Source organism: Mustela nigripes, chromosome 16 (genome assembly GCF_022355385.1).
Source record: "Mustela nigripes isolate SB6536 chromosome 16, MUSNIG.SB6536, whole genome shotgun sequence".
NCBI classification, from domain to species: domain Eukaryota; kingdom Metazoa; phylum Chordata; class Mammalia; order Carnivora; family Mustelidae; genus Mustela; species Mustela nigripes.
The window spans coordinates 23397279-23424941 of NC_081572.1; the positions used below are offsets into that span (position 1 = coordinate 23397279).

Genomic DNA, 27663 nt, shown 5'->3' on the forward strand with positions numbered 1-27663 from the left:
TTTACACTGGAGTTTGTAAAGCATCGGGCGATTCTGAGCATTAACCTAACCCTGCCATGGCTTAGATGGTTCTAGGTAAACAATTCTGTCTGGGCCTTGTAGTTAATTATCTGATCTGGGACTTTCCACCTGACTGAAAGGGGTGTGTGTGTGTGTGTGTGTGTGTAGAAAGTGAAGACTCCTGTCTAGACAACAGTTTGAGAGTAAGTAAAGTGGAAAATGTGGTTTTTTCCCCCTCTTTTTTCCCCTCTTTTTATTTTTTATAATAAATGGCTAGGGTTTGGAGGATAAGGTTGATATGCAATTGAGGCTCTTTTTAGCAGTTTTCTGTGCATGCATATGCACACACACACACACACACACACACAGGCATCCTCTCCCTTTTGTCCTCTCTTGGAATGGGTGTCCCCTCATTTATAAAAATTACCTGGAAGGAATGAGGCTGCCAGGGTTTGTTCTAGACGATTGGTTCCTGTCTGGGGGAAAGGAATGGCCTCTACTGAATTTGACCGGTGTATGACCGTTGCCTTCCAGCTGACCCCAAATCCCATTCCCATCCTCCTAACTCTATAGACTCCCATTGGGGTTATTAATGAGAGAAAACACCATCATCATCATCATCTTCGTCATCACAGCACAGTGTTGACCTGCTTGTTAACATGAAATGGTGTGGTGGGGACAGGTTCTGCTTCTCTTTCATATCATCATAAATAAGAAAAGATATTTTCCAATGGTATCCCCTCACTGGCCCCCTTTGGTTAGGTCAGAGGTGAATGATTGCTCCTTGACAGGCACTGATCAGTTTCATCACACTGTTTGGGCAGCCTGCGCCCCAGGCCTAAATTCCCCCCACTTACTCCCCAGAATTACCTCCCAAATAACCCCGCCCATCCCCCCACACAGCCAAGCTGAGGGTAATGGTGCCTGAGGAAGTCCTAAATGGACACTAGATGTCACCAAACACCTCCTTTCCCTCAGAGCCCTGAAATTAAAAAACCAAAAAAACCCCCAAAACCCCCCAACTAACCCAAACCCAAACCTTCATTTAAAGCAACTGGAGGAATTAACTTAGCCGTTTTTATGAGGCTTTTATCACATTCAACTAAGCATACTTAGGAGAGGGAGTACTGCTGCATTCAGATAATTTTTACAACATACAAATCTCTTATGGAGGGAACGGGGTCAAGGGAGGGGAAAGGTCTACATTCTTTAAGTTGTCTTTTGAGGGAGGAGGTGGAGAGCAGGGGGCCTTAAAAACCCCACGACAACAGGTGCTGGGAACAGACCTGCGGCCTTCAGGTAACAAGGAGTTGGGTGTGCAGCTAGGGTGCAGGCTAATTTTAAGTAGTTTTAACCATGCTGGAAGCTGAATGTCACTCAGGGTGACAAAGTCAGTCTATACTCATCCTGAAAGGGCCCAAAGCGTCTGACGGCATCATGTGTTTGAAGTTAAACTTGACTTTGCCTGCAAGTCTCTCTGTTCCCATGTTAACTGCACCCGCGGAGAAGACAACCAAAATGCTGTGAGTTTGGTCCACGGGAACATCCTCCCACCCCAGCTAAGCCACCGACTAAGTAGAAACCTTCTGTGGTGCCCAGCTGATTGGTCCCAGCCTGACCTCCATGGGCGCAAGTGGCAGGTCAAATCTTGGAGGAGCCCAAGGCCGACTCATGAGGTACACAACATAAGTCCAAGAGATGTGGCTTGCTGACTCAGTTTGCCCTTAACAGAAGACCTCATGCAGGGACCTCTTCTGCTTTCTCGTCAACTGAGAAAGAGTTTTTCTTCCTCTCTCTAATTTGCCCCTATCTGCTGGACAGCTCATGTTGCCACCGTGAATTACTTCTGGAACAGGAGGCTTAATTTTTAAACAGCCATTTATTTAAGTTCTCTCACATAGTAGAACGGACGCCTTTATTACTTAGGAAGGAGGTTCCCTAGTCAGAGAGCTTGGAGCCAGGAAGAGAGTCTCTTCTCTGAAAGTTGGAACTTGCGACTCATCTTCTCCAAATAGAGGCATCTTGTCTCACCTCCCTCTCTCCCACTTAAAATAAATGCCCACCTCGCTGCTGGTCCACAGAAGGGCCTCGCGGTCCGCAGATCAAAGACCATGGAGCCAGGGCCCGGCGCTCCCGCACGGAGGCTGCCTCAGCACCTGTCCTGTCATGCCTGGTGCCCAGGCTGAATGGATTTTTGGAGTACACCTGTTGTTGAACCCCTGCCAAGTACTGATGGCCACTAACCCCCAAATCACTTTTTCCCGCTGTTGATGTTTGGAATGTCAGACAGGACTGAGCAGCAGCCGGCATGTATTTCAAACACAGCAGATGGATTTTTATATTAGCTCCTATTTCATGTTCAGGCAGAGCGACCGCCACACTAAAACCCGCAGCCTCGATGCTGCCGAGTTTGCTTCTGTGAGATTAATTCTGTGAAATTAATTGGGACAAGATTGAAAAGGAAATTAAAATGCAGCTGAGTGAACAGGCCTTTCAAACACCTTTCCTCCTGCTCTATTCAAACTTGGATTCTGCGGTGGTCGCTGGCGTCGTGGGAAGTAATTTACGAGAGGCAGGCTCTCCGGAGCCATCGGTTACGTATGAGGGGACCTGCACAGGCGCCGCAATCTGGAGCCACTGAAGAGCGCTAAACACCCCGCTGTGGCCTGAGCTGCGTCCCTGCAGGGGCGGGGTGGGGGGGGGGAGCAGGGCTCAGTTCCTGTACCAGGAAGAGCTGTTCAGAAATATCTGGGCCCAAAGTGAACGTGGGAACATCCGCTAGATGCGCAGATCTCCTTCGTTATTAAAATCTCCCTTTAATATATTTTAAGGCCCAAATTGGAACTGGTGAATTAAGTGGGCGTGAAACTGCATGGGGCCTAGGAATGTAGGGCCTTGTTAGGGGAGGTTCGCAGGGGTCCAGCTGACGGCGCCCGTTGGTTACCGTTTTGGAGCCTGGATACGCGGCTCCAGCTTCTCATCAAATGAGAAGTCTGAACAAAACCATCCATTACAGTTAGGGACACAATCTCTCAGACCAGGAAGGGCTAGCTGGATTTCCATGTAGGCCTCTTCACTGGATGGTTTTCTATTTCCAAGTGAGACGATTTTGTGGTTTTGAGTGTCTTCGTGAAGAGTTTTTGGGCAGGACAGGCTACCTGTTTTTTCCTCTCTCACTTCACCAATGATTGACTGAACAACTAGTATGTACACAGCATTGACCTCAGAAGTTTACTTTATTGTTAGTGGAAAAGAGAGGACTATGATAATTGTTACCATTCCCTAGATGCCAGGCACTTCTCTACACAAATTCTCTAGTGCAAGCATCATAACCCCAGTGAATAGAAGTTAGCCCAATTTTTACAGATGAGAAAATGGGAGATTAGCAGGATTAAGTGCCTTTGCTCAGGGTCACATAAGTAACTCATCTGTTACTGACCTGCTTCCTTAAGGATAGGCCAGATGATGGGTATTTGGTTATCTTTGGGGTGTATCTTTCTGGCCCAGCCAATCATCCTCTCTGGAAGTTTTATTTTAAAAAGGACAAATGGGGCACCTCGGTGGTTCAGTTGGTTAAGTATCAGACTCTTGGTTTTTCTGAGTCGTGAGACTGAGCCCTGTGTTGGGCTCTGTACCTGGCATGGAGCCTGCTTAGAATTCTCTCTCCCCTGACCCTCTCAGCCTATCCCCCCATTTGTGTTCTCTCTAAAAAATAAAATAAAATAAAATAGACAAAAGCTCTCTTTCTGGGATCATTCTTGCCCAAAGACCCTAGGCCCTAAAAGACTCTCCTGGCCTGAAGATTCTAGGATTCAAGGTTGGCTCATATTGGAGCAACCATTAAGAAAGAGCAGGGAGCGGCAGGAGCCCAAGAGTAAAGCCCAGACCCCACCAAGCTTCCCCATTGGGGGCCATTCCCTGTTCTTAACCTGGTCCCCTCCAATATTTCTTTTATCATACAAAAAGAGAGGGGGAAATCAGAGGCATTTATGAGGGCCCAAAACAAGAGCTTATAATTGAAATGTTTAAATTAGTTTAATCTGAATAAATAATTAAACACATTTTTGTGTGGAATTTCTTTTCTTTTCTTTTTTTTTTAAAGCATTTATTTATTTATTTGACAGAGAGAGATCCTAAGGAGAGAGGCAGGCAGAGAGAGAGAGAGAGAGGAGGAAGCAGGCCCGATGTGGGACTTGATCCAGGACCCTGAGATCATGACCGGAGCCGAAGGCAGAGGCTTAACCCACTGAGTCACCCAGGTGCCCTGTGTGGAATTTCTTTAGCAATTTTGTGGTTGGAACTTGTGACTCATCTTATCATGTTTAGAACAGGAATGCTAGAGGTGGAAGGGGTCTTAGAGGTTATCCAACACAACTCCCTCATTTTACAAGTAAAGCTGTCCAGGTAAGCTGAGCCACACCCAGTTGCACCTTGCCTTGCATTTCTTTTCTTCTTATTCTTTTTTTAAAAGATTTTATTGGGGCGCCTGGGTGGCTCAGTGGATTAAGCCGCTGCCTTCGGCTCAGGTCATGATCTTGGGGTCCTGGGATCGAGCCCCGCATCGGGCTCTTTGCTCAGCGGGAGCCTGCTTCTCTCTCTCTGCCTGACACTCCGCCTACTTGTGATTTCTCTCTCTGTCAAATAAATAAATAAAATCTTAAAAAAAAAATAAAAGATTTTATTTATCTATATGTGAGAGAGAAAGCGTGCACAAGAGCAGAGGGAGAGGGAGAAGCAGACTCTCCACCAAGCATGGAGCCCAATGCGGGGCTCCATCCCAGGACCCCAAGATCATGACCTGAGCCAAAGGCGGACACTTAACTCACTGAACCACCCAGTGAACCACCTATTTCCTATTGGTGGAAATAGACTTCTCCAGGTTCCTAACCCAGAGGGCCTTTCTTGTCTGACAAAGGTTTTACCAGCCAGAGAGAAAAGTAAAATGGGATTTTTGGATACCGTTTTTCTGGACTAACCTCCACTTGGGTCAGTTCTTTTCCTCCACATGTGAGAGGCAGGCTGCGGCGTATAACTGACCGCAACAAAGGAAGCCAGTTGGGGCTAAAGCGGGATTATTTAGGATTCATGTGAGAAAAAATTCCAGAGATTAGGAGTTGCTGCACGTCGGAACAGACAAACAGCTCATGGTAGAGGCATCTCCTTTTTCTATCTGTCTGAATTGTTTCATTTGTGCTTCTTCGAGGCGAGGGAATGGATTGGGTGGCCTTTTAAGATTCCTTCCTGTCCAAGGACTGTTATTGAGTTAGGTGATATAATAAAGGTAAATCCAATCCGAAATGCTCCCCAAGCCAACGTTAACTGGAACGAAGCTTTTATGAGGGAAACTCCTGTTGAGCTTCCAGCTTCTCATTTCCTCCTCTGACATGCAGGGATTCGCAGCGTGCAGAAGGGAGGCAGCTGCTGTAGTTTTTGGGGGAAGAAATGTGCTACTACCCGGCAAAGGATAAAAATAGACTGAAGACCTTCCAAACGGTGGAGAACGAAACCAGACAGAAGCACAACAGCAAGATATTACTCCCTGAATCAAACTTTGATATATTAGCTTTCAGTACGGGAGGCGGAGAAGCGGGGATTGGTTAAAAAAGACAGGTGAGGAAGCCTCTCCATGTTCTTTGGTATCTCTTAAAAATACAACAGTCATGGTCCCCGCCGATAGCTCTGTACTGCAGGGCAAGTCACCACACAGCCCCTTCTAAATGGAGGAAAGGAACCCCCAGTGAGAAGCCATTAACAAAGGCAAAAGACATGCAAAACAAACAAAATAATCATGACCGAAGAGAAGGCCAGCAGACAGTCTGGCTCCGTTCTCCCCCCCACCCCCACCCCTCCTGCTGCAGGCACCTCAGACAATGTAAACAGTTAATTTGTTCACCTGCAGGCTCTGGGCAAACAGAGGCCTGGTCACACCTGAGTGGATAACTCTATTACCCCTGTAATGCCAGCGTGGTAATGTACACAAATTCTATTACAAGGCAAACCTTGCTTTCGGGCATTTGAAATACCAATCAGGCCAATGTCCACTCCCTTCTTTGCTTCCAATTTATTCTTGGTGTATTGGAGCTGCACCAGAATGGCACTAGGATGGAGCAGAATTAGGACTCTGGAAGAAATCACTAGAAGACTGTGATCTCAGGCAACGGGTCTTAAAGGCTTCCTACTCTTTTGCAGAAGGTTTGGTCTGCATTTGGTCCTCATTCCAAGGGGACTTGTTGCAACCCCTGAAAGGTGCCTTAAGTCAGCTTTGATCTGTTTCTAAGGACCTTGTGGTATCTTTCGAATCGAGACAAACCCTTGGCACAGACAGAATAAAGATAAATGGCAAATGATGGGTTAATAACACAATGGATTTTCAAATTGCCTTTATGGAATCCACATACTCATTAATTAAAGAGCAAATGGTGCCAATTTCAAAAAATGTGCTTGTAGATATTGATTGACCCCATAGAGAAACATCTTTTTAGTAAGTTACTTCAGGGACAGAATCTGTTTCCTTAGCCCCCCTATATAAAATATGTACACTCTTTCTTTACAAAGGATGACACCACTGATCCCGTCAATGGTAGTCTGTGGGTTCTGAATCATCTTCACATTAGTGACAGATCTGCTATAATCTATCCTCTTATTTTTTTTCCCAATTCTTTTATAATCAATGACACTATTTGTGAGATGGTTAGTTGGGGTTAGGGATTAACTTTATGGCTGAGGAAGAGAATACAGTTAGTTGGCTCTTACAGGGTTGGATTCACTATCTTGGCCTTATCAGCACTTGCTCAAACCAACTGAGCTAACTAGCACTGACTATCCCCCATCCTAATTCTATTACGGTTTTGTTTATCTGTGAATGACATAAGAAGGTGGTTTACCAAGCCAGAATGTTTTCAAGAGAATTATACAGTCATAAATTATGTACCAAATAATGACCTTTTAAGCACTGCAAGATCCTAAAAAGGATAAATTGATTGGTGTGGTTTTAGTGTTATATCTACTTTATTGCCTTTTGAAATTTGAAAATTAGCTCCTCAATGTGAATTTTCAATTAAACTTTACCCTAACAATTATAAATCAATGGGAATTTACTTTATGTGGGAGGGAGCCATGTAAAGCACACAAGTGAAATGTATGACATGGAATAATTTTCTTATGGTGACTACATCATTGAGAATGAAAAGATCAATTTTGGGGGGAGGGCAGGAAGAGAGGGAGAGAGAGAATCTTAAGTAGGCTCCACACACTATGTGGAGCCCGATGTCGGGTTTAATCTCACAACCTTAAGGTCATGACCTGAGCTAAAATCAAAAGTCAGATGCTTAACGGACTGAGTCACCCAGGTGCCCCTCCAAAATTGACTTTGGATCCAAGCCCCACACTCCATGTCCTTACCTTGCTCAGAATGTGGATGAGGTCACCCCTTTGGAAGGACAGTTCGTCTGGCTGGTCACCATGGCAATCCCAGAGGCCCTGGTAATAACTGGTATAGTCCACTGGTCAAAGAGAGGAGAAATCAAAGTTAAAAGGACTCTGTCTTTTTCCATGGAGCCCACATTTTTGCTGCAAGTGGAAACCAGGGTTCTAACATTGTCCCTAGGAAACCTAGGATTCGGGGGCGTTGGGAGGAGAAACAGCCCAACACTCAATGTGAGCAAAGGACTGTGGGAAAAGGAGATCATTAACTAACATTGGATATTTACAGATTACCCTTAGTCAGACGTTATTCAATAATATGATAAATACCTTCATTTATTAATAAAAGAAAGGCAGGTAATTTTTTACTTGGTTTGTATGTAAGCAGGACAGAGACTTCCTGATAGATAGTCTTGATCCCGGGCATCTAAACTATCCAGCGTTTCTCTTCAAAATGCATTTGAAGAAATGAGGGAAGTCTCCGACTTCGGCTTGTTTACTGAGAGGCTGAGTCAGCCAGCTGTGTCTGCATCACAGTCTCTCACGTGTTGATGTCTTCTGTCACACAGGAACTTCATCCTGGGCACTTCCCACTCAGGTACTAGGTGAGGTAATCCCGCAATAAATACGGTTACGAACAGCCCAGTCTTTAAGTGGAACCAAGGGGGGTGTCTCATCCATTATAACTAAATTCTGGGTGGGCTGGCCCTTTTCCAGCATCTCATTTGTAGACCCTGAACATGCCTGCCAAGATTTATCTGCAAGCCCCCAGGGGGACAGAAACCAAAGTGATCTGCATTAAAAATGAGAGCAACTGAAGACGACAAACCAAGCTTTCAAAGCAGCTGGAGAGATTTACTGGGCTTCTCAGCAAGACTAGATGGCAGTGATGCCACAAGACAGCCATCGATTCTTAGCAGTGAAGAATCTGTATTGATCTTCTACCCGGAAAGGTTAAACACTAGAGCGCAAAGTGGGAGAGGATCTGGGGATCTGAATGGCAGGAGAGCGGATGTCCACTGGACCGGGGATGATGTGGCCGTGCCCCTGTCCCTTAGGATGCTAATGGGTGAGAACGGTCAGCAAAGCACCTACCAAAGATGAGATTCTTGTTGTTGGGAGTCAGGAGTCCTGGGTTCTAATGAAAATTCAAATGACTTTGGGGGACTGTATTTGTACCAGTTTTTACCCTTCCTTTAATTTGTTTGACCCTCCCATGAGGTGTGATAGAGCTGGTCACCGAGGATGGGAATAGATAGGGGAAGGCAGGTGGGCAGTGTGGGTGGACAGACACACTTGCTATGTTTGCTTTTTAAAAAACTTGTTCCTAACCTATCAGCGATTCAAATAAAAAAGGCACAGGAGAAAAGAACTTTAGTAGGAATCTTAAAGTGCACAAAAATCAAGGAGGGACAGATCCATTTAATCAAGACTTAGATGTTGCAAAGAGAAGTAAACATGTTAACCATATAGAAATGAGGCGTGTTTTCTTTCACGAAGATAATTGTTTGTATATGCAATAAACAACAGAGGGCAGCAAACAAGACAACCATGCTGGAAACCACAGAGTTAAGGATGTATTCGGAAGAAAAATACATTGGGAGAAAAATGCTAACTATTGGAAAGGCAAGGCATGTATTTGGGGGGACACCAGGGCCTGAAATAATAGGGAAATATCAGTCCCTGAAGAGTGAAAATAGCTTTCCCAGAGGATATATTAATGTATTTTTAGTCATAATGGAGTTGATTAATCACATGAAGATTTTGACAAAATTAGAAATGAAAAAAATATAATATATATATGAAAAGTATATATGTATATTTAAAGATTTTATTTATTTATTTGTCAGAGAGAGCACAGGCAGGGGGAGCAGGCAAGGAGCCCAGTGCTGGACTTGAACCCAGGACCTGGGATCATAACCTGAGCTGAAAGCAGACGCTTAACTGACTGAGCCACCCAGGTGTCTCTATATATACATATATTTTAAAGATGTTATTTATTTATTTATTTGAGAGAGAGCGAGAGAGAGAAAGCACAAGCAGGGGGAGCAACAGACAGAGGGAGAAGCAGACTCCCCGCTGAGCAAGGAGGCCAACGAGGGGTTGGATCCCAGGAACCTGGGATCATGACCTGAGCTGAACACAGATGCTTAACTGAGTGAGGCACCCAGGCATCCCAGAAATGAAAAATATATTGATGTCAATAGTCCTTACACATTTACATATTATAGAGAAAATAATTTTATAAAACTAGACTTTTAAAACACAACTTGATATTTCTGAATGGTAAGAAGACTAAGCAACATTGTCTTGGCTTTGTCTGGTTTAGCAGATGGTCACTGTGGGCTACCAGTCCCCTTTTGCCTGGAAATGCTCCTAAGATTATGAGTACTTTTCAGGTATATATGTAAAAAGTGACTTGATATTGGGCATATAAGACACCGGAGGAGAATACTTGGAAACAGACCTATTCTAAAAGCAATATAGAGCATAGGGAAAGTAAGACGCTAGGAAGAAAACAAGAGCCTTCCAGGAAAAATTGCAGAAAATGCCTCTGGTTCTTCAAAAGCTAAAGGCTAGAAGAAAATAGAGCTCAGGAATCTGGCTGTTCGTTTACCGAGCCCAAGACCCAGAACTGTCAGAGCTAGAACTAGAAAGCACAGCTTTGAAAAAATAAGCAGAACGAAGGGTTAAACCTGGAGACTCGCTGTCCAGACACAGGCATTCGCGTACCAGGGAAATCAGTGAGGAGGACCGTCTTAGCTGGACCAGATGGGACCCGGTATTGCAGACTCCCTGTTGTACATAGGTGTGACTTGCATTTATGTGTGTACGTGCACACTTCTCTACATTCACTCCTCAGCAGCCAGCGGACATGTCCACAGTGCTTACTAAGTGCCTGGGACCGTGCGGGAGGCTGGGAATTCCACCTTGGCCACAGACGGTCTCTGCTCTCCGGGTTCCCGTCCAGTGGGGGGAGGCACTGGGAAACAGAGCCGTGACGATATTTACTTATCTACGAGACCGTGGTACGTCTTCAAAGAGGAGGTTGAGAACCTCCTGTGTAGAACAGGGAAGCTAACTTCATGGAAGGCTTCCCGGAAACTTTGGTGGTGTTATAAACACCTGACTAAGATCCGGTGTTATTTAAAGATCGTGAAGGGGGAGGGGGCACAAGGTAAGGTGGAAGAGGGCTTCATTCCTGATCTTTTGTCTCTGGAAGAGCTTGAAGTTCTGGAAGTTTGCAGGGGCAGTTCTGCTTCTCCGTAAATTTGCCCAGGTCACTCTATAAACAAGGGAATGCCCGAGGAGACTGATGTCCTTAGACCAGTGAGGAATTGGGAGCCCGAGAGAGTATTTCCTCTGTGGACTGGATGGAGGTTCCTTTAGGTCTACACGACTCTAGCAGCAGTCTGAGATCAGACATCGTGCAGCATTCTGACCATTTAATTAATTCAAAGCATCCTCATTCTCATTTTGAGGACATTATTCCATCTAATTATTTTTTTTTCCAGTCTGTCCATTTGGAATGAAAAACAAAAGAATAAAGCTTAATGCCAGCATTTCTCAATGTCTCTCCAAAAAAAACCGTAACTTTGCACTAAATAAAGCCTGGTAATTCAAAAGCAAAGCACTAATATATTCAGCATAAAACAGACAGAGGACCTAGAGCAATAATGACACCACTAATAACTAAAACAGTTATAACAATTAACAACAATTACAATGATAGAGAAGCTAATGGTATGATCACTGCATTTAAATTGCTAGCAGAGCTGAGGAGGACTTTTTCTAGAGGAAAAAAAAGGGGGGGGGGCAACATCTTATTTTCTTTATCTCATATAAGAGAAGCCAAGCTCCCAGCAAACAAAATGTCATAGGAAGAATAGCAACAGTCTAAGTTTAAAAATACATTGTTTTTCTCTCTTCTCTAGGTATTTATTGCAAAGCATTTACCATTGCACAGCAAGTTCTTTTTTTTTTTTTTTTTTTTAAGATTTTATTTATTTATTTGTCAGAGAGAGAGTGAGAGCAAGCACAGGCAGACAGAGTGGAAGGCAGAGTCAGAGGGAGAAGCAGGCTCCCTGCGGAGCAAGGAGCCCGTTGTAGGACTAGATCCCATGACGCTGGAATCATGACCTGAGCCGAAGGCAGCTGCTTAACCAACTGAGCCACCCAGGTGTCCCCAGCAAGTTCTTTATAACCAGTAAGAGTCACTTCTCCTGTAACGAAGGCCAGGTTGTACTACTGTTGACAGGGTCATAATTTGAAAATGAGCCTCCATGACGTGGAGAGTTCTAAGGTAAAAAGGACCAGGACACCTTTCTGCCTGTCTTCCTCCTTGGGGCCAACAGAACTTGACTGGGTTCCTTCCAGCCTTCGTATGTCACCTTGGATTTTTGCTGGGGAGATGCTGTGTAGCTCCGGAATTCAAGTTATGACCAAGGAAAAGAGGCTCAAAGGCAGGTCAGCATGTTGTTTACATTTACTTGATGAGCGAAAGGGCTGTGCTAATGAGGCCCAGTTATGGGAGCAACTACTTAACAGATTATGAAAAAGAGAGACAGAATGAGAAGATGGAGAAAGCCAGTCCTTGCTAGACCATGGATAGGTGAGAAGTGGACACAGAAGGCCATGGCAGTGACCCACTGGAAGGGACTTGGCCAGGCCGGAGAAGTCCACCATGTTCAGTCTATCAAGACAGACCCAGCCTGATAGCTTACTATTTCAGAACAAAAGGCATAAAGAAACTTGCCAGGACGTCTGGGTGGCTCAGTTAGTTGTGTCTGTCTTCAGCTCGGGTGTATGATCTCAGGGTCCTGGAATCGAGTCCTGAGTGGGGCTCCCTGCTCATCGAGGAGTCTGTTTCTCCTTCTCCCTCTGCCCCTTCCCCACGCTCATGCACACTCTCTCAAATAAATAAATAAATAAATAAATAAAATCTTTAAAAACAAACCAAAAAAAAAGCAACAAGGGGCGCCTGGGTGGCTCAGTGGGTTGAGCCTCTGCCTTCGGCTCAGGTCATGGTCTCAGGGGCCTGGGATCAAGCCCCTCGTTGGGCTCTCTGCTCAGCAGGGAGCCTGCTTCCCCCACCCCCTCTGCCTGCCTGTCTGCCTACTTGTGATCTCTTTCTCTCTGTCAAATAAATAAATAAATAAATAAAATCTTAACAACAACAACAACAACCGAAACGAAATTCACCAAACTCCACTTTAATTTTGAGTTTTGAAATCTCCATGGTCCTTAAGTTTGTTTTTTTTTTTTTTTTAAAGATTTTTATTTATTTATTTGATAGACAGAGATCACAAGTAGGCAGAGAGGCAGGCAGACAGAGAGGGCGAAGCAGGCTCCCCCTGAGCAGAGAGCCCGATCCGGGGCTCGATTCCAGGACCCTGAGACCATGACCTGAGCCAAAGGCAGAGCCTTAAGCCACCCAGGTGCCCCTATGGTCCTGAAGGTTTTAAGTACGATCCTGACCTGGAGAACACTCACAGATCCTGATCTCGGTCTCCTCTGCTCTGCCGAAGGAGCGGAGCCAAAATGGGGCCAGAATTATAGCTGGTGGATGCTCACCTCCTGTTTGGTCTTGGGAAGCAGGTTTCAAAAAGCAAGAGCTGCAAAAACCTCTGTGTGTCCCTGTTTCTTTCATGGAATTGCTGCACTGGTGTGTGCGCTGACCCATGGAGAGGAGCCTCGGTGGAGGGAGTCATCGGTGCCCACATTTCTGTCCTGCAGAAATTACCGCTTCTCCGCTCCTTTTTGGTGGAGTTTGCCCACGGTTTTAGAGTGAAAACAACCAGTTCGGAGATCTTCCCTGGTCAGATATTTGGGGTGTCTACGGATGAGCTGTGCCTCCAGCCCCGCTTTTTATTCGACACGGCCGACCTGAGCCAGTGGCCGGGAGTTTTCATACAAACAGCACGGAACGGGTGTTCCTTTCGGTTACCTGGACGTTGCCCTCTCGTGACAGGGAAGGGAGATAAGCTCTCATCACGGAAGACTCTTAGTGTTAGACTGTTAGGCTGATGGGCTGCAATTTAGTGGGGATGTGAGGTGTTGAAGAGTCACTCATTAAAATAACCCTGTTACTAACAGTCACGCTGTAAAGTGAGCTCGCTATGGATTGAACAATCAATACTACAAGGCTCTGATAGATTTTCTAGGTAACAGAATAAAATAAAAGAAATTACATCTTACAGGGTCATTAACACCCAATGAGGATAAACTGAATTCCTCCCCACCGCCTTCTGGTAAGATCTAGCTGGGCTTTAGAAATGTTAGTAATTCTATCATGGGATATCATAGCATTTCTGGGAACAAGATCCCTGGAAGAGTTCTGGAGATCAGTATGTGGATTTTAAAGGCAGTCATGATCCCAGGGTCCGTATCGAGCTCTCTGCCCCTCGGGGAGCCTGCCTCCCCCTCCCTCTCTCTCTGCCTGCCTCTCTGCCTACTTGTGATCTCTGTCTGTCAAAAAAATAAATAAAATCTTGGCGGGCGCCTGGGTGGCTCTGTGGGTTAAAGCCCCCGCCTTCGGCTCAGGTCATGGTCCCAGGGTCCTGGGATCGAGCCCCGCATCGGGCTCTCTGCTCAGCAGTGAGCCTGCTTCCTCCTCTCTCTCTGCCTGCTTCTCTGCCTGCTTGTGATCTCCATCTGTCAAATAAATAAATAAAATCTTTAAAAAAAATAAATAAATAAATAAAATCTTAAATATGCTAGCCATAGTATCTTCTAGGAGAATATTCCTGCCCCCTCACTCCCCCCACCCCAAACCCTGCCAAAGACACGTGACACTTGAGAATAAAACGAAGTGAACCAAACTTGTGTAGTTTGTCTGTTCCATAAGAAAGCACATTGTCCTAGAGTTCCCTTTTATATGCCTTCAAGGGCCTGCCTACCCTTTCCTTGGACCTGTCTATTTTATAGTTATAAAGCTAAGTGATGACATTTGGGTGCTCCATATTTGTTGCCATTTCTATAGCTCCTTTGGAGAAAAGGAACTGTATAAATTCAATAAATAAATAAGTAAACACAAATAATAAAAATTCCTGCCTCAGATTCTGCAGAGAGAGCAAAAAGTCCTCTGTTTTTTAATCACTAAGTCACCAATCATTATAACTGGTGGGAAGTATAAACCATAGAAACATATTTAGAGCTCATCACACTTTAACACCTATTCTGGCGGCAGGAAACATAAGGAACAAAAGGTGGTTTTTTTTGTTGTTGTTGTTGGTTTTTTTTTTTTTTTTAACTTACTTGAAATAGAGCTGTTGGAACATTTAAGAATTAAATCTCCCCTCCCCACCCTCCCCCCACCCAAGATAGAACCTTAGAAAGAAACTGAAAGAAGAAATGTGATGAGGGAGGAGTCTGAAACTGAATTTTAGACCCTTGCCAGAGACTGCTGCTTCCGGAATGGAATTTACTATAAAGCTGGCCACAGGAAGTTTATAGTTACCCCACTCAAGCTGTTCATATGAAGTGTTTCTTTCCTGCACTGGTGATGGAAGTTGGTTGGGACATAGTTTGGTCAGAAAACAGATTTGCTGTTGCAATTCTGCACAGCGAGTAGGAAACAGCAGAAATATGTTTCAGGATGGACTTCATTATATGGGCTCATTGTTACGAGGTGGTAGCTATGCTAATCCTGGAAAAATACTCGTGCCAGTTCTTTCTTTCTTTTTCTCCTGCTACGGCACCTGACTTCTGATGATGCCTCTTCTCCCTGGAAGGAGTTGGGCACTGAAGAAGTTAGGTCCTTCACTAAAGCTCTTAGATATTCGCCTCCCACAGAGCACAAACCTTAGGGGTAGGGGGACATGCTGAGGTCGAAGAGAGAGAAGAAACAGCAAAAGATGGGAAGAGGAGGAGAATGGGAAAAGGAAGGGCCAAGGGAATGGGGAGGGACCAGGGAGGGAGGGTTGGGATGAACTCCTAGGCTTAAGACTTTCATAGAATCTCTAAGAAAAAAAATCAGCTAGTATTTATATCAGCCACAGTTTAGGCTCTGCTGATGGGATGAATGTCCTTGAGGTGGTCCATGCAATTCATATTCCTTCACCGACAAGGATGGAATAGGTCCTTGGTCCACTTAAAGAGGCTTTGGAGGGGCATCTGACCTTAGAAAAGGATAGGTTCACTAACTGCCTGAAGCATGGCTAACAGTCTGGGATGAATAAGATGCAATCTTGTATTCAACAAACCTGTTACATATTCATTTCCAAATGTGCCTGGAATCAAACCAGGCCATCAGAAGTCAGCATCACAGAGCAGTTCTATCCTTCACCCCACGTTCACTTTTCAGATCTGACACATTTCCATTCCCCTCTGAACTTGCAATCTCCGGGCCTCTCGGAGAGGAGACATTTCCATTCTTTCCATTCTCAATCCTCTGATCTCTTAGAGATGAGGCAATTCTATTTTCACTGTACTGATTTAGGAAATACTGATAGGAAAAAATAAATATCTGGTTTGGTTTCCTACCCTCTCTAGGATAAATCTTAGCGGTTCTGGGAACATTAATTAAGGTGAGTGGCTGCTTTGAAGGTTGAGATATTTCCCTATCCCGTCATCTTCTCTGGGGCTTTCGGGGTCAACACACCAGCAGCCTCTTAATTAGTGAGCCCGGTAATGTTTGTAGTCTGAAGAAAGGTGCCATCTCTAGTCAGAAGCCGGAACATCCTACCCAGTGCCTGTATATTTGGGGAAGCTCTCTTACCTCCTTTACGTGGAGTGCCGTTCTCATCCTCTTCTAGGTCACGCTCTTCCTCTGAGGGGATAAACATGATCAGCATTAGCGATTAGTGGTTGCTGGTCTCATGTTCTTTATACTGGTGGGTCTTTTTTCTCAGAGCTCATCATGCTCTTTTCAAGGCAATAATTGTTCTTTTTTTTTTTTTTTTCCTTAAATCATCTCACATCTTCAAATGGGCCCTCTGCTTCCCTCCCCATTCATTCACTCATAAATGTTTTCAAGCGTTTACTATCTTCAAGACGCTACACTAGCAACTGGAGATGCAACAATGGACAAGCCTGGCAAGGTCCCTGCCCTTGTGGAGTTTTCAGTCCACTGGATCATTTACTGAGGCACCTATTCCTAGAATCGTGATCCTTTCTTTCAAGCTCTATTTCTCCTTTCCTTCTAGAATTCTCTTCTAAATGTACTGTGTCTATGTAAGCATCCAGAGTTATGGTGTATACGTGTGTGTGTGTGTGTGTGTGTGTGTCTAAGCATGTGTTTAAACCCTCCATGATTAATTAGTCCTTAATGTATCAAGTTTTGTTCAGCTGTAGCAGAAGCTGGTCATGTAGGTAATTTTATGTTCCTAGTACTTGAGGGTTGTAGTTATCTTTTTACTGTTGTGATTCAGGCGGCCTTGTTCATTAGAGTGTAAGCTCCTGAAGGCAGTTGGAATGGTCTTTTAATTAATTGCTGCAGGCACACAATGGGTTCTAAGTCAGTGCTATTGTCTAACTCCAATCGAGTGTTTAGATGGTCAAAGTCACAACATGATTGGCCCGTTTCTTACCCTCATTAACATGTTTCATCTCAGACTTCATACTACAGGATAACGTCAGAATTGAGCCTTTATAAAGAAAGCGTGAGTACCAGAATCATAGCCATTTTATATGAATCAAAAGCCATTTTATATGTGGAGTAAGATGAGAAAAACACATAGTTGTTGTTCTACTTTTCATAATTTCTGTGCATCCCGTTCCCCCACATACACAATAAATGGGGTATAATAAGCAACATTCTGAGGATTGAATACTTAAGTGTTTTTTGGTCCACATTTACTTTCTCTTCCTGGGTCTTGGGGCACTCACTTGGCTTATTTCCCCATCGTTATGACACTAAATGAAACTTTTGAGGAGATATCCTAGGGACAGTTCCTTTTTTTTTTTTAAATGTAAGTTTTATAAAGGAATATGAATTCTGGTATGTCAGCATGGAGGAAGTAAACTCTGAGCTCATAAGTAAGAAGAAACAGCACAACCATATGTTAGAGCACTATAGAACATTAACACTTTGTTAATCGATTTCACATACAAAATGATATAATTTTCCTGCAAAAATAAAAATTAAGGGATTGATATTCTGGGGAAATGAGTCATATGTCACCCAGATTTTAAAAAAATCATATATCTAATATATATTTGCCTTACAAGAGTCTGTGGGGAAAGATCTCAACTCTTCTTACCTTCATGTATGGCCTCACAGCACAGCAGTTCCTACTTACCACCTGTAGTGCTCCCCACCCCCCACCATGAGGAATAAAGATGTGAGATAATGGAGGAGTGAAATCAAATATCGGAAATAGACTTGCTGAAATAAATCACGTTAAACACCATTCTTTGCACATTGTCTTCCTGTTACTTGCCCACTTCTTCCTTGCTCTGTCCTGATGCTTCTCCTTTTTGACATGGGACGGATTTCACAGGATTGAAAACACTAAAAGAAGAGTTGGTATGGCCTCGGTTTTAGAGATACCCAATAATTTGGACAGGGAGCATCGCTTCTGCTGATACCAAACAACTCAGTCACAAAGACCAACAATTTCCTGTGCTTAGGCACTTTTGCAGAGACGGTTTATTCTACCTCTGCTGTCTGTGCACAGATGTCTCTTCCTCCCAATTCTAATCAATGTAAATTGGGTCAGATCTCCGCTGTGAATTACAAATTGGATCCGAAGTTGGAGGGTCACTGTGCCTGCGACTCCACCTCCTTCCCACCACCATTAGATGGGAAACTACACCAAAGATCTTTTCTAAATAAATCAGACTTTATTGTAAAACTCGGCCACTGACGAGACATAACCTCATTAGCATTGATTTTAAAATAAATTATTGAAAGTGGCTTGCCTGCTCTTTGCATTTGTAAAATAGGAGAATGTAAATGTATTTGCAATGATAAAAATAAAAACTAAACTTGATTCCTTTATCCTTTCAGGCAACAGCACTTAATTTAGGCATGGTACAAAAATGGGAAAAATAAAAATCTGTTCTATGCTGTTCAATTCCAGACCAGATACTCTGATTACCACTGCGCCTGTGGAGTCACCTAGAAGGAAAGCAGAACACTGGCCATAGGTCTTATATATCATTCACCACCATTACTGAGCTCTTCCGTGATGGATGTGAAGAGGGAAGCTCTAATGCCCACATCTGTTCTTCCTGACGTTGACCTTCCCGGGTGGCTGAAAGTGGGCTCAAGTCAAGAAGCCTAGCTACGGGTGCGAGAGGCTGGGTGCTGTGCCTTTGAAAGTGTGAGTACGGAGGTACCATGGAGAGTATGAAGGCACTGCTCTCCAAGCTGGTGGGAAAGGCAGCGGCTCTCGGCACCTTCCCAGCGGCAGAGAGCACAATACAGAGAGGCAGACGCTCTACCTCGGATCCTTCGATGAGATCAAACTGGCATCTTTCAAACTCCAAAGTCGAGAAAACCAATCACGTGACAACAGAAAGAAATGTCTCTTTGCTCAAGAAAGAGGGCGGGTTAAACAGCTAGATTTCTCTCTCTCTCTCTCTTCCTTTTTTCATCTGTGAAATGAACCTTCCAATTTAAAGAGATTATTTTGAAAAACATTTTTTTTCTTTAGGCTAAAGAGCTTGTTGAACTTCTTTATAAGAATATTATTAGGCATTTTAGCATTACACCTCCTGGAATACATCTTCATTTAAGAGAGAATTAAAATTTATGTGCTAGCTCAACTTTAAACAGTAATAGATTATAATGGTCCTCGCTCCTAACAGGGCATAGGGGACCCCAACCTTACATAGGTTTTAAACAAATTAACCTCTAAAGATTACTGTCCACTTATTACATTAAATGCTCTACTTGATTCCCAAATATCTCATCTCAACTGGGAAAACAGTTGAGGAAGATTCTGTGAGCTGTGCGAACATGTGAGAGAACCACGGGGCATCACAAATGAGCCTCAGTATCCAGAGAGTTGATTTCAATCAACACTCTTGGCACAATGTCAGGGACACTAATGAGAGGCTGAAAGGAACAGGACACTGACTCCATGGCGGAAACACGGAGAGGAGCCAGCTTCCCATGACATCTCTGGCATCGGCTGGACTGAGAACAACGCTGGAAAAAATGACTGGATCCGAAAGAGGGAAATCACTTCCCCCAAACAAAGCAAGGTGACAGAAGCTTTAAAAAAAAAAAAAAAAAAAGCCACATGTATCAACGTGCAACCAGATGTCAAGGTGCTCTGGTGACAGATGCAACAGAAATGCAGATAGACTCGGAGTAGGAGACCGCACGCGGGAAAGCGGAAACGGAAGGCGCTCCACAGCAGGCGCAGATACGCCATAAATCTGTGGAGCCTACAGCCCCTCTTCAGACAACGCGGAAAATACGAGCAAGATGCTAATAACACACTTAATCCTCTGTTGTGTAGTTTTTAATCTCAACTGTTGCCTCAGAATATTTGCATCCTCTCTCTGTGGCATGGGCCTTGACGTACACGATATTAAATCCAATTTGTGCTAACCGCAACACTTGGAATGCGCTGAATTTCATTTCACAAATAATAATTGAGCACCTACTAATGGGAGGAGAAAGGCCTGAATGCAAGTCACCGTTGGAAGGGCTGGAACGGAGCTCGTGTCTGGGAGGGCGTCACTCAGGAGCCAGGATTGAGCGGAAGGCGTAGGGTTTCACGGGCCGAGCTCAGGGAGGAGGTTCTGGGTGAAAAAAGCCCCAGCACGATTCTGGCTCTGGCGCTGGCCAAACAGCACCTTGTGGCCGGGGCCCAGGGTGCGTGGGAATGAGACAGAAAGAGCCAGGAAGCTCGGGTTGCTTTTCCGTGAAACTGAAAATCCCTTTCTTCATCAACTTTTGTGTTTTTGGTGTCTGTATTTTTCTTTCCTTGGACCTACTCTCGTCATTTCTTCTTCCTGTGGGTCTGGGCAACAGTTAAGGGGGGGAAACAATTCCACAGAATGCTTGTTTCCATTTGACTCAAATTTAAAAAACAAAAACAAAAACCACCACCCCGTTATATGCTTTATTATAAGGCAATCTGGTTTCTGGGTCTGTAATAAGCCTCCGGGGCAGTGTGGGCAGCAACGGAATGCGCACAGAAATTCCTGGGGAGAACTCATTGTCTCGCTTCCCGTTTGCTCTCCCAAAATGTCTCCGGAGGACACAGCCAGATCCGGTTGTCACTGCAGCTGCGACAAGGCCCCAGTTAAAGCCTTAATGGTCTCAGGCGCCTTGCTGGATTCCAGCTTTGAGGCCCCAGACAAAGTGAAACCTGATAAAAGTTGTCCTTTTATGGAATACTGAATCACAAAACTGGGCCTGTGCTAGCCTATAAAATAATTTCCAGGGAGGGGTGAGAGAGAGCTCAGGAAAGCCTCCCATCTTCCGCAGATTGCCTTGGCATTTCTTTGTGGTAGTTCCCTATAGTTTAATCTACTGCAAATGAGATCTTAAAAATCAAGGGCCCCCATATGCTCAACACGGTTGTTCAGAAATCCCACCGGATACCAACCTTGAAACCATATTACCCAGGACTAACATTTTTGTGGTCTTGGCTGAAAACCTCGAGCGCTCTGGTTTTCCCTCATGGGAAGGACAGTGCCAGCCATGTAGCAAGTGCTAATTATCCCATGATCAATGGGAAGTAGTGCATTTAATTTGATGACCCATACATTATTTTGACTGGAAAAAACATTTTTGTATTGACTTGGTATGTGTTACAAGCACTTTTCTGGGTACCAGGAAGACCAGTGATATTCTATTCTGGAAGGGAGATCTCACTTACATGGCCTTCCCAAAGAGACCATGAAGCTTGTGTAGACCCCAGTCCAAAGAGGAAGGAGTAGCGGAACCATCAGGGCTAAGTATTCTCTGCAAAGCACATTTACCTGTTTTAATGAAACAAGTGTTGAAACCCCAAGTCATTTGACTTTTGATGGGTATGCAGTGTTAGCACAATTCAACGTTACTGTTGGCCATCCCTCCACCCAGCACCTGTCCTTGCAGTAAACACGGCCTTGAGCAGAAGGTGCGCTCCACGTTCCATCTGCTCAGGATTTTCAATTTTACCTGCTGCATACATAGAGCTGGAAATGTCCAACTGGACTGTCTCAGGTTTGGTTGGTGGAGGCGGGGAACTAGCCATCCCTCAATTTTTCAAGGAGGTAACGCTTCCTATTTAAACACCACCAAATTACTAACAGCCTGCATTTATTGAGTACTCATTGTATGCCAGAGTATCTGTTCTAAGTGCTTTACACACTCCAGTTCTAGGCTTCTCACACCATCCCTCTACGACAAGAACTACTGTTATCCCCATTGGACAGGTGGGAAAAAAAATCAGACACACACAGAGGGCAAATCACTTGCTCAAGGTCTCACAGCTAGCAGATGGCCGAGCAGGTCCGTTCTGACTCAGGGCCAGCACTTTCATCTGCAGGACCTGTGCTGCTGCTCGGGAGATCTGGTGAGACAGCAGCAGAGGTAGGCAATGTCAGCTGCCCTCACATTCCCTTTCGGTTCCTCCAGGGCTGGTACTGTGGCACATGTATAGTGAACAGAAGATTCCAGAAGCTGGGTGGCATCGCTGGGAAGCTGGAGAATGGAGACTCGGGGCTGAAATATTCTTATCATCATTAAATGCCAATACAACCCAGCTCCAATGCTGTCTCTCAAAACTGTGATGGATAGGTGGTTCTTTTCAGGAAAGAACATGTTCGCAGGGAGCAGCACTGTCCTTTGGAAACATATAAGCTAGTTAGCTGCAGGTTCCTTAGCCTAAAAAAAGAGACTCCTGCTCTCCTGCAGTATGGCCTTCCCCACTTTCAGGGGACAGCTGCTGTGAGTATAGGTGAAGTGGCTTTCCTCGGGAAAGCAGGTCGGTGTCCATGCCTTCAGAGTCCACTCGGATAATCTGAACTGGTGCGAAGTTCGGAAGCATGTCCTGGGACCTTTGGCCGTCCCGGGATGGCCGAAGGTAGGAGTTGAGGGAGCAAAGGAAAGATGGTCGTTGAGAACCCAATCCTGCATTCTGACCCATCATCTGGGGTAAGGTGATGGTCTCAAACTCATCTTATTTCCTGAGGCTCCTTTGCTCTTGGCTCTGAGCAACAGCCCCCTCCTCTCTGGTTCCTCCAAGAACTAAACCTGGCGCATGGAAAGGCCCTTCTTTGCTCCCCAGAGGGCTGAGTGGTTCAGTGAGGCTTTCCCAGAGCGCTCTTTCACAGCTGTAACCCAAAGTGGAGTGTCGCTCGGATATCTCCCCCCATCCCCCTTAGATGGGACTGAGTGGAATGTGAGCTCCCTAAGAAGATTCTGGCCAAGTTGGGGAGTACATCTCCTTTTAGGGAGTGTTGTGAATTAGATCCATTTCTGCACCCTGCTGTTGCAATGGAGCAGACTGTGAAAGGGAAGATTCTCAGAGGAGCTGTGTTTTAATGTAGCAATTTGATTCAATTTTCCACTCTATAAAATTACCCATCACTGCTCGTTGCTTTCTAACAGACACCTTCACTCTTAATTTAACAATCCTATCGAATTCTGCCAGGGAAATTGGAAAAATTTATCACCTGTGAAATTTTATTTTCCTTTGGTTGTATCTGTTTTTGTAAAACTTCATTAACGACGATGACTTGCTGAGGAAATTATCATTTTTTTTTTAACTTCAGACACAAGAAATGGCTCGACCTCAACCAAGATATCATTTGCATAATAAAACACAACAAAAAGGCTCGGGAAGTTGGGACTGGCAGAGGCTGGGAGTGCTAGGAGAAGAAGCAGGCTCTCCCGGGTGTGTGGGGAGGTGGGCGAGGTCCTCAGCAAGAAGGAGACAGGGGGCCGGCAGCCTGGCTCCTTGGCTTAGGAAGCAATGATGTGGCTCTCCCCCTCCACCTCTCCCCCCAAAGGGAAAGACAACTGCAGCAATGACAGGGTTGGACCCTCATCTTAAAAAGCCTTGAAATGCAAGTTGCTCACTGACCCGGCTTTTAAGCAGCCAGTCCTGTCTTTAGGGGCCTGAATGTTAGGTTCACCTTAGTTCCTAAGTTCATCTGGGATCCAGGTTTAAATTGCTATAAATTCTGGCTTAACTCGAATTTCTCAGCAGAGCACTGAACTCCTGGCAGATTTCCACAGGAGCGATCTTTCTGAATGGACTTGAAGATTCAGCGTTCCTGTGGTCTAACTACCTCCCAATTAAAAGGCTCAGGCTTCGGTTTTCCACAGTCTGACCCCCACTGTGCTCTGCGCCGTTCAACAGCTGCTGTTGTTCCCGCAAGAAGGGGCTATGCGGAGGCAGTGATGACTCTACATTTTTTTGAGCTGCCAGTTATCAAGCCCCTGGAGGAAGGGAAATCTGTACATGGGCCTGCTGTAATGGCGGGCAGAGGAAACGGGCGCATGTGTGACAGAGGCGATGACATTTGTGGCACGTCTGAACTGGGTACTGAGGAATTGTGCTCTGTCAGGGTCTTGGGTTACTGACAAGGTTTCTCAGCACCTATTTGTATTCCTTTAGGCTTTTCACAACCTTCATCATTTGAGGCGACTTTATATCACTCTCACATTTACACAGAAAAGAAGTTGAAACTGGAGAGTTCTGATGACCCACCTTGAGATCCAGAGTAAACCTGTGAAGGCCAACATGAGTAGCCTTGACTCTTCCACTTTGTCAATATAGATAATAAGTTACTTCATATGACAAAGGTGAAAGACACGCTCTGATCACTTCATCTTGCTCCCAGAGCAAGGGAGAACTTTTGTACTGGGAATTTCAGAACCCCCATGTAAGTTTCCCCGTGTTCTCTTCTTCAGAGATCTGGCTTCCTCTCGAGGTTTTAAACTTACATTCTTCCACCAGGTCAAGGATTTCTGAAACTAATAGAAGATAATCAGAAGATAACATTCCTCACCTGGTAAGACTTCATAAATATCTTCTTCTCTCTCCTTTGTGGGCTCTTTTAGCCCTGCACTCCCAGGCAAGATGACAGGTCTGCACTGGGAACCAGAATTTGGGGCATCGAAACCATCAATATCATCATACGTCTCTTCCTCTTCCTCCTCTTCCTCCTCCTCTTCACACGGAATGGTAAAGGAGCTCAGATCTGCCAGGGTAGAGATGAGAAATGTATCAACATGAGGAGAAAAAAGGAAAGAATAAGGCAGGGAAGGAAAGAGGGAGAAGGAGGAGGAGGGATGAGAATAAAATATGTCAAAAGAAAATGAAACGCTAGGTTAAGTGCTGTTATTTCTAATGTGAGCCTTGGTGCCAGGAAATTTACAGAAAAGGCCAGACTAGCACTGTGTCAGGTTTAAACCATCAACATAAATCCTTCCTTGCAATAAAACTTGATCAGGATGAAGCAGCTCAGCAAAGTAGGAGGGTGCGAACGAGCACATGAGGCAAAGGGACAAGGATAAGTCCAGAAGAGGAGATGCCAGTGCGCAGTGCACTGTTTGCTACGTAGAGGAAGGGCGAGGGATGGCCTGTGGCTCCCCAGGCTGCACAGAGCCCAGGGAGTGATGGTGGCTCCCGGAGGGTAGCCGAGTTGTCAGAAGCTCGTCCCTCGCATAGTCTCACTGCAGAATGTTGGACAAGTTTGTTTGTAAAGAGAAAAATGGTCAAGAGTGGACCAGGAAGAGAAAGTGAGATTCAGAAAAATTTAACGGTCATGCGAGACCACATGGAACGGCCGAGGTGTGTGGTTACCATGTCCTTTTGCAACCATGCAGTCTGGCGGACCTCAAAGTGGGTCATGGTGGAGAGGATGTTGAGCCATTCTAGCACTAGGGAGCACAGGGCAGGAGAGGGAGATTGGTTTTTTATTTTAATGGGGAGCTGGGAAGGTTTGCTCTCAGACGTCTAGTACAGAAGCCTCTCTGAAACCCTGCAAGGGGCCTCCGCAGGATGGGCGAGTGCCATTGGGGTCCTCTGGGGGAGGCATGGATGGAGAGACATTTGATGTTCATTTCAAAACACAATAAAACTGTTTGGCTTGATTAGGCATTTAATAAAGATTTTGCAACAATCTTCATTGGAATTCTGGTGCCACCTCGTATGAGGAAGGGATCAAAGACACATTTGTGGCTTAAACCATATGTTATTATTTTGTTTGTTTTAAAATAAAATGGAATGAATAATTTCTTCAATGTGGGATTCTGAAAGTACCACAGGGTACAGCTCAATAAAGCTGCTTTGAGTTTTATTGAGGTTTACACACTTAGGGGTATATTACACGCATAAATCCACGGCACCTAGATGAGAGTGTACCCTGTAGTCTTGCCATCAATGTTCCTGTTTGCTTAGTTCCAGTCTATTATACGTGACGCTCTTGGTAGATGCAATAGTTTGTTTTTGTGATAGCAAAGGCATAAACTGAGCAAAATAGGCAATTCTTGTAATTAAAGCTCTGGTGCTTCCTTCTTTTTATCTACAATAAAACCTTATAGCAGAATAAAAAAAAAAAACCAGAGACGAAAAGGCTTGGTGTTTTTAGGCTGGTGTGCTTCTCCCTGGGTCTTGGGCTGGGTGCAGCATTGGCGCTTCTGTCTATCTACAGCAGCAGGGTCCTTCCATGATGGTCTAGCATGGGTTATCTGATGCCAAGTGACAGACTCAGGTTGGCTGCTTCTACCTGCAGGCCACTCCCAGATGAGTCTTTCCGGGCCACTGTCACTGCTGTGCCTACTGGCTGGCCAGCAGAGGGTACTCTAGGAGCGGTCATTCAACATCTTCAGGCAGGACTCTTCCCATCCCAAAGCAAGGGACATTTTACTGTGGTTTGGGAAAGAAGAGTTTGCTTGATGAAGGCCACCTTGATACTTCCTGCTGAGTTTCAAACAAGAAGATTCGGGGCCTAAACTGCACGTAGGTGACTTCACATTTGATATAATGGATTTCCTTTCCAGAACATAAGGGTTTGGGAGACACCAAATTGAGCTGAGCTAGTTTTCAGAAGCTCCTTTTCTAGTGATTACGAATACTACAGAGGTCTTCTGTAGGTTGATGGTTTCTCTATCTTCTGATTCATACATGGTACTATTTGTGTTACAAGGGATGGTAGGAGGGAGAACAAATACAATACAAAATACAATTGAAGTTTGGGATTATATTTACACAGTATAACTTCAACTGCAAATCTATGCAAGTGTTGTTTCGGTAATAAGGATACTTACCCTTTAACAAGAAACTGATTTGATCCACCCAGTCCCTGGCTTCGGCTGGATTGGCAGCTGTAAACTAGAGAAAAATTAGTGAATTAATTTATCACCTTCATGAATTCACAAAGTTTCCATGAATCCTACAAGTAGTTTTTTTTTTTAAAGATTTTATTTATTTATTTGACAGGCAGAGATCACAAGTAGGCAGAGAGACAGGCAGAGAGAGGCGGGGAAGCAGGCTCCCTGCTGAGCAGCCCGATGCGGGACTCGATCCCAGGACCCTGGGGTCGTGATCCCAGGACCCGAGCGGAAGGCAGCGGCTTAACCCACTGAGCCACCCAGGCACCCAGCCTACAAGTGGGTTTAAAGAGAAGAGCCTTGGGCATCAAGCTGCAGAGTCAGGTTGAAAGCTGAGGATTCTGTCTGCTTAATATTTAGAAAACAAGAATCAAAATCGTACTCGAAGTGATAGTTCTCGTCAGTCATTCTGTACACCCAGCGCGGACTGCTCTGAGTCCAGACGTTCACGTTCACATGCATTCAGTTGATTATCCACGCACTCATCAGGCATTTTTTGGAGAAACGTTTACAGAAAAAAAAAAGCAAACCCAAAGTCTTGACTTTAAAGAACAATGTATCAGTGATGGAGAAAAGATACACACTTGAGATGGGAACCTGTGAAATAGGTGCATTTGGGAAGAGCCAGGGGCTGAGAGAACACAAGAGCACCTTCTGTTGCCTGGAGCAAAGCCAGAGAAGCTGGTGCAAGTAATACTGTTTTGGTCGGATTATTTATTTATTTATTTGACAGACAGAGATCACGAGTAGACAGAGAGGCAGGCAGAGAGAGAGGACGAAGCAGGCTCTCTGTTGGCCAGAGAGCCCGATGTGGGGCTTGATCCCAGGACCCCGGAATCATGACCTGAGCCAAAAGCAGAGGCTTTAACCCACTGAGCCACCCAGGCGCCCCTTGGTTAGATTTTAAAAGAGTTGGTGGAGGGGCGCCTGGGTGGCTCAGTGGGTTAAGCCACTGCCTTCGGCTCAGGTCATGATCTCGGGGTCCTGGGATCGAGTCCCGCATCGGG

General features: G+C 44.9%; 1 protein-coding gene across 1 annotated transcript in view; it reads right to left on the reverse strand.

Moving 5' to 3' along the window:
- Positions 1 to 27663, reverse strand: part of SKAP1 (src kinase associated phosphoprotein 1) — a 281368-nt gene that overhangs the window by 15592 nt on the left and 238113 nt on the right. Inside the window, exons 8-11 of the mRNA XM_059380247.1 lie at positions 26594 to 26657; positions 24331 to 24522; positions 16142 to 16192; positions 7402 to 7502 (exon numbers count right to left, since the gene is read on the reverse strand). Of these exons, the coding sequence (XP_059236230.1) occupies positions 7402 to 7502; positions 16142 to 16192; positions 24331 to 24522; positions 26594 to 26657 (408 nt within the window). The remainder of the gene's footprint in view (positions 1 to 7401; positions 7503 to 16141; positions 16193 to 24330; positions 24523 to 26593; positions 26658 to 27663) is intronic.